Source organism: Procambarus clarkii, chromosome 78 (genome assembly GCF_040958095.1).
Source record: "Procambarus clarkii isolate CNS0578487 chromosome 78, FALCON_Pclarkii_2.0, whole genome shotgun sequence".
Taxonomy (NCBI): domain Eukaryota; kingdom Metazoa; phylum Arthropoda; class Malacostraca; order Decapoda; family Cambaridae; genus Procambarus; species Procambarus clarkii.
The window spans coordinates 20489409-20501498 of NC_091227.1; the positions used below are offsets into that span (position 1 = coordinate 20489409).

Sequence of the window (12090 nt, forward strand, 5' to 3'; positions counted from 1 at the left end):
AACTGGATATAAATTGTGGTCAAAAAGTAACAAGATGTCAAAGGCTAGATATAAATTGTGATCAGAAAGTAACAAGATGTCAAAGACTATAACCAGTCTTTGACATCTTGCATTGTTGCTTTCTGGTCATAATTTATAACCAAATTATGACCAGAAAGCAACAATGAAAGATGTCAAAGACTGCAATTTACTGGAACAGTACTAGTAGTTCCAAATTTGTCACCAGCGAAGTTTAGACATTTTAGCAATTAAACACATTTGTCTGTACTTGCTTCATAGAAATTTAGTCTTTGTACTGCATTCACAAATCCTAGGTTTGGATTTCTTTGATGCTGGCATAATAAAGATGGTTTTAAGATGATGCAAATATTTCAACCTGCATAGTGACTATATAGAAGAGTTAGGTTGGTAAATAAAATTAATATTACTAAAATGATTTTATGACTATAGCTCCAAGAACGCAAATACTGAGTTTCTTAGTACAGTATTGGCAATTTGGCAAATCCTTTAACTTGGACACCCACGGTGTCCACTACCCCAAGAAACTTGCCTTGTTCAAGGTATAGTATCATATCAGCCTGACATTAATCACCTTCTCTAATAACTTGAACAGGAACAAAGTTAAAGTAATGGGACACAAATTGGTTGTAAGGCTATGAGTCTTTCCTCTGGATATCATACTTCCTCTTCCAGAGCCCTTCTCCAATTAATAGAGGAAAACTCCCTCCTGCCTTATTGTTATATAGTGTAATCACATGTTTTTTGTGATATTCTGCACTGTATACAGTATCTAGAAGGAAGATTATTGTCTACAGAGAATGTGTCCCACATGTCAAGATCATTGTTCTTAACTCTGAGAGACTGTAAGGAACACTGCACACTTTCCTTCTGCATGAACTGTAATCACGTCCAAAGGTCTCCTGTTAGCCGCAGTCGTACAAAAGCAGTTCACTTCAGAGACTTGAAAAGTTGTTGACCAATGCAATGGTTACAGCTCTTGGATCAGTTATTATGGTCCCATTTAGCCACAACATAAAATGAGAGAACAAGGTTTACAGACTTATCAGGTTTAATTCTCTTCCATCAGGCCCAGTACACATTGAGGTATCAGGCCACAACTGTCCTAAGTGCACAGCAAGCTGCAATACATTTCTCATTCAACCAAGGGACTGAACATCTCTTGTACATACAGTATGTAAAGTTATTACAGTTAAAAGTGTCATTAGACGAAAATTCCTGGATGAATTTGAAGAAAGTAGAACAGTGCCAAATAGAACTAGCAGGTCCATTGTTCATCACAATGAAATGTGTGAAGTAAAACATGTGTATGGGGCAAGTAACAAAGTCAGTAGACTAACAGATGTCACAGCTCGTATAAGACTTGGCTACACAAGTATCTCTGGCAGTTTGGCTTGTATTGGGATCTAGATGAAGTAAAGTGTAAAGTGTGTGGACAAAGACAGGAACACACACTCGAACACTATATCTTGGATTGTAATAAAATTGAGCCATTTAGAGACAAATCTAAGCTTACTCTGTATGATATGGCAACCTATCTTATTACCATGGATAAATTACCTGAAATCCTTTCACTGTATATACATTTCGCTTCCAGTAGATAAACGACATATGAGATTAAGAAACAAGTAGTGTATTGTGAGGACTAATAATAAACAGAAGCTCCTCTACTCTAGGATAGAGTAGAAGCTCTAGCTCCTAGAGGAAGCTGCTCTACGACAAAACAGAAGCTCTGTAATATCTCCATTGGTCAAACTATTATGTATTAGCGACAAGACCTACCATTAATGTATAATGACTTATTGTAAATATATAGCTCTTGAGATAGCACTTTCTCTGTAATTAGCTGACATTGTAACTATAACGTGTGAAGGATAGATGAAATTGTTTATGTAATAATCTAAGATGAGGTCTGATAAAGACCTTTTGTGCCCTCTGTAATGCTTTTTGCGCTACCGCTCACAGGATGAGTATGGGGTGCACAATAAACTAGCTGCCTCTGGCAGCAACAATCAAATTGTACATACAGTATAAGTCGAGGCCGGGCTCAGGGAGTAGAAGAACTCCCAGAACCCTCTCCAGGTATGCTCCAGTACAGTACCTGTGGTCCCGAATTTTGCAATTACAGTATCTCGGCACAACAGCCGAGATATGAAAAGCTACACAGCTGCAACAATGTCAAAATCGGCGACTCCTTGAGAGGCAACTTAGATTCTGGTGTCCTTACATGGATCAATACCTCCTCTTTTTAATTCATTCTATAGATTTTCTCCAGAAAAATGATTAAAGTATCGTTTTTCTGTTTTTTATTTTATTTTGAATGCCAACAGCTGTCTTAAGTGGCCAGTGACATAAAATGTGACCTTATCTGCCTTACATGTTTAGATAATCAATAAAATACAGTACATGCTTTTGAGCACTTTGCATATTTCTTTATACTGTACTATATAATATGACTTTACAAATAAATCAAGTTGCCAAACAAAGTAAACTAAAGAATAAGAAAGTAGACTTGTGCCACAAATGCCCAGTGTGAAGGGTGGTAAACCACATATAAAATAATCCAAAAATCTGCCCCCCCCCCCCCTAAAAGAAATTAAAGATTTTAGATTCTTGATTATTTCAAAATTAATAAAATAACATACAAGATGCAAAATTAATTGTTATGAACACTGTCATTTTTATGGTTTACTAACAAAAATTAAGTAAGAATTTCTGCATCTGGTAAGTGACAGGAATTTACATTTCCCAAGCTTCAAAGACTTTAAGCAGCCAAGTTACTGACTTTGCCAGTGGAGAGGATGCATGTTTTTGCCTCATGGTCTGATTATATACTGTGCTTATATGCACAAAAATCATATGTTTTCCACACAAAACAACTTGAAAATCACTTTCAATAAATATATAATGAAGCATACTAAAAAAAAATAAACCTAGTAAATTATGTGCATCTTATGTGCTGGAAAAACCGTACCAGTATTTAATACACAATATTCTAATACTGTAAATAACCTTACAGAATTCTCGAGACTAGAGGCACAACAGGTGCTAAGAAAAAGAATATTAACTTTTAAAAGACTAACCTGGGTTCAGATTTACTCGTAGTCCTTTGCCACCTTCTTTGGTCCTGTGCTCCATCTCTCGAACCTCTCTGGGAAGCCTCGTGCTCTCGATCGTAACGCTTAGGACGAGGAAATTCCCGTACTGACTTGCTCTGCTTTCTCTCGACTTTCATACCCACAAGCAAATCACTAAGAGGCATGGAAAGGAATAGAATTGTGTTAAGTTGGTGTTAAGCTGATGAATGCAATATAAATCAGCATTTAGAACAATAGGATCTACAGGCCTCAAAAATGAGCATAACCCTTAAATACTTCAAATCATCTCTAGTGTCCTCATCACTCTTCTGAATGTTGACAAACTGAGTAATATCGAGTACTGAATACTGAGTACTGAGGTGGATACTCAATTTTCTGTCAAACAGAACACAGAGTAATAGTCAATCAAATAAAATCAAGTCCAAGTGTAGTTAAAAGCTCTGTACCTCAAGGTATAGTACTTGCACCACTACTTTTCCATATTCTTATATCAGATACATATAGACAAAAATACAAGTCTCAGCTTCATATCATCCTTTGCAGATGACACAAAAATCGGCATGAAAATTACCTCTGCTGAAGACATCGAAAACTACAAGCAGATAATAAAGTTTTTTGACTGGGCAGCAGAAAATAACATGTTTAACAGTGATAAATTCCAGGTACTCAGGTACAGTAAAAATGAGGACCTTAATCATAATACAGGGTACAAAACACAATCACATCTGCCCATAGTAAGAAACAACATGTAAGGGATCTTGGAATAATGATGTCTGATGATCTAACACTTAGGGAGTATAACCAAGCAAATATTGCATCAGCCAGAAAAATGATAGCATGGATTACGAGAACTTTCAAATCCAGGAATCCCTCACACCTGTTGTACTATTCAAATCACTTGTGCTGTCCTGTCTTGAATATTGCTCAGTATTTACTTCCCCCTTCAGAGCAGGAGAGATTGCTGAAATAGATGGAATACAGAAAATATTCAGCATACATAGGCACGATAAAACACCTAAATTATTGGGATCGTCTCAAAGCTCTCCAAATATACTCACTAGAAAGGAGATGAGAGATAACAAATAATATAAATGTGGAAAATACTGGAGGGTCAGGTCCCAAATCTACACAGTAAAATAAAAACATACTGGAGTAAATGATATGGAAGAAAATGAAGAATAGAGCCAGTGAAGAGCAGGGGTGTCACAGGCACAATCGAAGAACACTGTATAAACATCAGAGGTCCACAGTTGTTCAACATACTCCGAGCAAATATAAGAAATATTGCCAGAACAACCATGGCCATCTTCAAGAAAAAACTAGATAGTTTTCTTCAAGAAGTGCTGGATATGTGGGCCTGTTGGCCTCTCCAAGCATCAGCTTGTTGGACCAAGTTCTCACAAGTCAAGCCTGGCCTCGGGCCAGGCTTGGGGAGTAGAAGAACTCCCAGAACCCCATCAAACAGCTCAAGTAGGTAAAATACCAACTAGATTTCTATGTCCGTAAAAATATTCTTATTTTTCTATTATCAAAAAACCAACAAATTAAAATAGAAAAATGAATATCTAAAGATCTAAAATTATACTACAATATATTGATATGTTACTGATAAATATGCAGGATTGTTTAATTATTATAAAGTTACAAAAACCAATTGAAGAAACTTGGTGAAATGGCAGACCATTTTGTATGAAATAGGTCAGAGTGCTAAACAGACCAACTCAATAATATTTGAGCAGAACAAAATTATAGACCTACTTGGTGTCATCCTGAAAAAATTATACAATTGCTCTTGATTAAGTGATGGTCATAGGTGTCCAGAAAGATATATGGTAATAAACTCGACAAAATAGCTGAGGAATGACAAATGAGAACATATGACATTCTATTTTGATTACCATGTGTATTTCAAAAGTATTTTTACATCTTTATTTTCATAATTCTTTATTTATTAAAGTTAGTATATTTTCTTTGTGGAGATTAGTGGTATTTGGGTAGAATATAAGGTAAATGCCACAGTTATCAAGTAATGGGAAGAGACCAGGAGTTGAATTATATCCGACTCCAAGTCAGTTTGCAAGCCTCCCATGACTACTGGGAGACTTCATTAACCTATTACAACCATATGGTCAACATTGGTTTTCAAACACTGACAAATCAATCATCTCATGATGACGACCACATTTCACTAGACAATTAACACTAGACAATATCCACACTTTGAGGGGTTAAACGTTCTCATAATCTCTTCATTAAATCTGGGTTTTCTTGGCTTAACTAATTTTTCCACAAAACTTTTACTTTCATCATACAAAATAGAGGGCAAATAAATACAAAATTACCTCAGAGCAACTGGTTTTTCATCAGGCAATTCATTTGCAGCGTGCGATCTCAGAGCAGACAGCAACTCAGACTCGGTGGCCTTTGTGTCACCACCCAGATTTTCTGCCACTTCTTTGGTTGCAGAGAGAAGCTCAGATCCTACAAAAGTACAGTACATGTACATGATTAAAATTTTAGAACTTTTACAGCATGGTTCAAAATTTTGTCAGATTCTTGAATAAGGCAGCAAGTGAGAACTAAGACACAGTAACATGGCTGAAGATATGATGACCAAACCACACATCAGAAAATGGAGAAACGACAACATATCAGTCCATCCTGGACCATCATCAAGTCGTGTGAGGACTTGACAATGGCCCAGGACGGACCTATACGTCGTCGTTTCTCCATTTTCTGATGTGTGGTTTGGTCATCACATCTTTTCTAGTAAATTATGAGGCATTCCACAAAAAAAAATTTAATACATAAAATAATAACAAAATAATGCCTTGAGTTTGTAAAAAGTCTTTGCCTGAACAAACTTCTGCTGCTGCTCCCACAGATATAGTGATAATTCGCACATTATTAAGATCACATTATAGTCCAGTGGGAACATATGGCACAGATGTCAAGACCAAATGAAACACATTGAAACAGTAAATCTTCTTCCCTATTATTTTCCCCAAAATCCACAAAGGTGGGGATTTTGTGCTTTATAGACACATTGGTTAAACATGACTATGAGGCAAATCCCTACTGAATAGAGTAATCTTAGCCTCTCTTCTATCCTTTTTGTCACACTAGAGGCTTCACAAAGCACAATCAATTGCCTTTCAGCTCACTAGAGTTGGCAATCCCACCCAAAAGTTGTGTTGCTCGAAAGAAAGATGAATGCATGAAACGGTGGCAAGAGGTACTGATGTATGAAATGTGACCAAAGGAATCATTTGTGTGAAGAGAAAGGAAATTCAATTTGCTCTTCTTAATTTAAAACTGCCACCAGAAAGTGAGGATAACTGATTAGCATTTTATTATGTGGTCTATAGTATTGTGAATAAATTTAGTAGAAAACAAACAGTTGTTTTAGAGGTATTTAATACTGTATCTATTATTGTTAAATTGGCTACAACTGTAACAAATAAAAAGCATTTTCAGCTAATTACAGTATTAAAATACATTACAAGGGGAAAAAAAGAAAGGCCAACACAGAAAGAGGATTTATACTGTTAACACAGTATTATATTGACTACAAATCAGCAGCACGTACTTTACTTGTAATCCAAGCTGATAAAACAACCTGGTCTCTCACCCAATGCGTCACATTTTGTACAGACTCGACCAATCCATTCAAAATGCAATATACAGTACAGGCTGTATTAGTAAAAATTAAAGCATTTTAATATTAATATTTCCTATGCACCAGCCTCAATTTGTTAAGTGGGTTTTTTGGTTTCGTACATTTCTGGTTAGGCAAATCAGATGTATTTTTAAACAGTGGCAAATCGAGAAAATGTACTGGAGGACAATATCGTTAACTAGATTACTGTATTTTGCACAAGTTTTTCAGTTTCTAAATGAAACCGTAAGTCACATAAGCATGAAAGGAATGTATTTGTACATTTAACAATCTACAAAGAAATGCATCTGCATAATTTAACAGTTAGATAACAGAAGTACAGATGTTATTTACCAATGAGAGGATCAGCTGCCTGAGCAGGCTCTTTACTCTTGTCCTTTTTCTTCTGTCGAGCTTTAGGTCTAGACAGTTTCAACGTGGGCTCCACTGGTATGATCTCTGCCTGAAAGAGATTATAAATTATTCATAATTCAACTTCCATAAACATACAGAAGGCACACAGATTTAGTCATAAAAAATTTAAAATTCAATTATTAATGAAAAAGTTTAAGTAATACTGTGTACACAAAATTTTAATCAAATCACAGTACAGTAGTTAGTTATTAAGTACAGTACAAAGGTAAAACAGATCAATTGAGGTCACTGTCATAAGAATGGTAAAAAATATAAAAGTACTTTCAAAATATTCAATTCTTATGCCTAGAATTAAACAAAATGTGTTTTGTGCAATTTTTTCATTTTTAGATCATCAGAAATTTATTAATTTACTATACTTCACTTTTAATGATGGTGTTGCTAACTCTGATGCAGGAATAAAATGACATACATACATCCAAGAAGTCACTTGAGTCAATATAATCTAGAGACATTATACCTACTGTTATTATGAGAAACAAAATCTAATCCTTACTGTAGCTAGTGATGTGAGAAGATCATTAAGCTTTTTCTTGGCAGCTGTGCCTTTATCAACTACATTCTCTTCTTTCTTTTCAACAATTGACTCTTCACTAACTTGGGCTGCTATCTGTCCCTTTTCAGTAACAACCTTCTCACCCTTTTGTGGTAATATCTCGTCCTTGGTCTCTTGTTTCACTCCAGTCAAAGCTTCTTCAATCTTTTGCCCTGTGGCAATCGTGTCTACTGAGTGGTCAATTTTGTCTTCTTCGTAAGGCACCTCCATTTTTTGTGTGGCATCTTGTTTGTTATCCTGAGAATGGTCTTTATCTATCGTAGAGGACACCATTTTATGTAACGACCGATCTTGCTTCACTTCTGTGAGAAGCTTCTCAGAACTCTGTGCAATCTCCAGCTTTCCTTCATTCAGAGATTCTTCAGTCCTCAATGCAGTTTTATTTATGTCTCCTGTCTGTTCTTGTTGCTTTTCTGTTTGAGATTTCTGTATCTCCTCCACTGGTTTGGCATCATCTGGAGGAATCTTACAAAATGCTCGGGTTTGATGCCAAGGTCGAAATCCATATCTGAAAACAAAACAAAAATAACAGCCTAGTCCAGCAAATTTTTGTAATAATAAAACCCACTAACTTATGATACTGCAAATGTAATAACTGTCAATATGCATGCAGTTAAAGGCAAAATCTTTACAAATATTGTAATTTTAACTTAAAATACTGATTACATATGTACATGCCTCTATAAAAATATGATTTTGTGAAATTTCATCATTCATTATCAAAGCAGAGTATATAGCTGCTTGAATAAGACATAAGCAATGCCTTTTAAATGTAAAGGCATATACGTACAGTGAAACTGCAATAGTCTAGAGACCTTTATGTTACAGAAAGAATTTGCTACTGGAAACCATTATCCTGATAATAGATTCTAGATAATCAGAGTAGCTTTAATGAACGAGCTTGACCTGGCAAAAAAAAACCCAACATATACCTACATCAACATTAAGTCAGAGTCCTTAGATTAGTATGTGCTACAGACACCAACGATACACTTAACAGATCACTTATTGAAATGGGATTAAATCACAAATGCTTATAACCTTTATTAATTAACCTTTATTACTAACGGAACACTAACGGAACTCTAACCTTTATTAATTTGAAAACCCAGACATATAGAAAGTAATGCTAATAGTTTATTTATATCCTTTCTGCAATATCAATTAAGTTATCCTTTCACGTATAGTGCAAAAAAAAAATATTTAATGTACTGCTAAGGCTTCACCGGGTGCTTGGAAAAAGCAAGGTACAAGTTCCTATTTTAACGATATATTAACCATGATCTACACCCTTGAGCCCTAAACTAAATTAATGTAAACTTTCATGTTGAAACTATCTGTAATATTCTGCAAGATAACTCCCCCTAAGCACATACCCGTTGAGGACCACACGAAGGGCTTGAGCAGCCCTCGGACGCAAGGCAGCAGCCATCGTTGTGTTATGGTCCAGAGTCGTCACGTTATCAACCACAAATAATGCTCGGCAGGAAAATATCTCTCACTGAAATATTTTGTCAAATTGACAAAATTTATAGATTATTTCAGTAATTGTAATCAATAACAAACAGTTTTTAAGTATATTCATCGAAGCAAGCGATGAGCTTCGAATTGAGAGAGGGAGGGAAATACCAAGGAAAAGCGCCAAGCCATTACGACTATCTAGCACTGGGAAGGGGTCAGGATAAGGATTTGGGATGGGACGGGGAGAAAGAAATGGTGCCTAACCACTTGGACGGTCGGGGATTGAACGCCGACCTGCATGAAGCGAGACCGTCGCTCTACCGTCCAATCCAAGTAGTTGGGTAGCTTCGAACTGAGTTACATGAAGTTTTGATCTATATTGTAAATTTAGAAAGTATATTTAAATTCGTATTAAAAGATTAGTGAACAATACAGTTCATTATTAACAAGTGATTCATTACAATTTTTCGAATACTAAATATATAATTAATGTCTATCTCACAAATAGACAAAGATACTCTCTATCTTCAATGATATTACCTGAGGACCACCAACACTAGTGGCCTCGACGCGGACAGGAAGCCGGCGGCTTGTCGAAATTTAACCAAAAAGAAGGTATAATTTCCTAAATAAGTTTCTAAACCAAAGAGATAGCTATCCCGATAAAGATTTATTTCCTCTCTTGACAAAACTGGAATGCCAATAAAAAAGTCTATTCCTAAGCGTGTTAATAAAAAAGAAATGACAGAAGATAAAGTAATTAACAGCAGATTTTGTTCTTAGTTTCATACGTATAACGTGAAGTACACAGCAGTGTTGTTGTTGTTGTTGTTGTTATAGATTTAGCTACTCGGAACAAGTTCCAAGTAGCACGGGCTATGGTGAGCCCGTAGCTTACCTGGCACAGGAGCGGGGCAAGTAGCACGGGCTATAGTGAGCCCGTAGTGGACTTCCTGACACAGGAGCAGTGCTGTGTGTCTCGTGTCCACAGCAGTGTGCTGCTACCATGTTATATATGAGGAGGCCACAGAGTATAGGCCTTACGGGCTATTCATGCCCGTGCCGTATTTTTTTATTGTCTCAATAAACATACTTGAACTTGAAGTGGACTTTAATGTTTTTTTCGGCAGCTTTATTTCCTTAGTTTCCGAGCTGTTTTCTTTACCGTGTATGTTGTAATAAACTATTCCTATATTTACAGTTGTTTCTCCCTGTGAAGATTATTAAACAATGGTGATTATAAGGGCGCGGAAGTTCAGCCTGGCCAGGGCCGCCAGCAGCCCTTGGGCCCGCCCCGGCAGCACCCAGTCTTTAATTTGGCACCTTTGTGGCACCTTTGTGGCACCTTGGTATAGCCTAACATATATATATACACTGGCTGCCTGTCCCCCTACACAATGATTTATTATTACCTAATATTTTATCATTTAATTTAAATATTAAATAAAATAATTTATTTATTTATTATAGTAAGTACTTAATAATTTAATAATAAGTAGTAAGTACATAAAAATGATTAAAAAGTACAGTTTAGTCATAGGAGATTCCTAGATTGGAATTCACTACCAAATTTCAATATATCCAAGTATTTTTAGTGTGAAATTCTGTTATTATATGCATAAATTGTTGTTTTAATAATATTACGCTTAACCACTTGGGCTGGACGGTAGAGCGACGGTCTCGTTTCCTACAGGTCCACGTTCAATCCCCGACCGCCCAAGAGGGAGGTCCTTTCCCCCGTTCCATCCTAAATCCGCATCCTGATCCCTTCCGAGTGCTATATGGTCGTAATGGTTTGGCGCTTTCACTTGATAGTTCTCCACCCCCCTGAATAATATTACGAGAGCAGTATTTACGGGCTATTCATGCCCGTGCCACCTCTTGGGTGGCTTAATCTTCATCAATCAAGAGCAGTACGGCCTAACCAGACATAATATGATGATATCCTGAACAGTTGACAAATAAAAGTAATTGCGGAACTCCAGTTATCTAATACTTATCATAAATGGTATAAAACCTTCTCATAAGCAATTCGGAAGTAATAATAACACAGCTGATGCCATCTGTCGGCAGAAGAGAACACTATCAACTTTTTTTTTTTTTTTTTTTTTTTTTTTTTTTTTTTTTTTCTTTTTAGCAGGGATAATCCTGCGCGGGCCCTAAGCCTCTGGCTGGCCCACTAAGTGACGCTTGTTTCTGTATTACCTGGGCGGAGGATGAGTATTCATGACTCGTATGGTCGCTTCAGTAAGATTTTGCCCTATGTGTTTAACAACTTCCTCTGCTCTGTTGAATCTAAGTTGAAATCTTAACGGGTTTGTAACTGTGCACTGTGTTAGATAATGTTCCAGTGGTGCTTGTCGGGCATTTCTCCACAGTGTTGACATTTCCTCTCATCTTCCGGAACCTGTAAGCCGATTTCCCATACACATGGGTATCCAAGCCTGATGCGATGTAAGTGCACTTCTGTTGTTCTACTGCCCCCTTTCATCAAACTAAGTGGTTCGTAGTTGGTTGAATTCTTGTACCAACCCGCAGATCCTGAAGTTGCAACTGCTGTGGTGTGGTCACTGTACATCTTTCGCATTGCTCTGTTTAGAATTACTTTCTTCATCTGAGATAGACTCTGTGGTACGTAAATGTCTACATTTCTCCTCTTAGTAGCAAGTTTTGCAGCTTCGTCTGCAATGTCATTTCCTATTAGACCCACATGACTTGGCACCCAGTTGATAAGTACCCGTCGGCCTTGTCGTTTGAGTGTGTGCATGAATGATAAGACATTTGTGATCAGATGGATGTTATCACATATGTGTTCTTGTTGCAAGGTTTCAATGGCGGTTCTCGAATCTGTATGGATGATAACA

General features: G+C 36.6%; 1 protein-coding gene across 1 annotated transcript in view; it reads right to left on the bottom strand.

Annotated features, from left to right (window-relative positions):
• Positions 1–12090, bottom strand: part of mRpS31 (mitochondrial ribosomal protein S31) — a 72179-nt gene that overhangs the window by 3799 nt on the left and 56290 nt on the right. Inside the window, exons 2-6 of the mRNA XM_069314183.1 lie at positions 9142–9266; positions 7706–8273; positions 7129–7237; positions 5459–5597; positions 3102–3269 (exon numbers count right to left, since the gene is read on the bottom strand). Of these exons, the coding sequence (XP_069170284.1) occupies positions 3102–3269; positions 5459–5597; positions 7129–7237; positions 7706–8273; positions 9142–9197 (1040 nt within the window). The 5' untranslated portion in view covers positions 9198–9266. The remainder of the gene's footprint in view (positions 1–3101; positions 3270–5458; positions 5598–7128; positions 7238–7705; positions 8274–9141; positions 9267–12090) is intronic.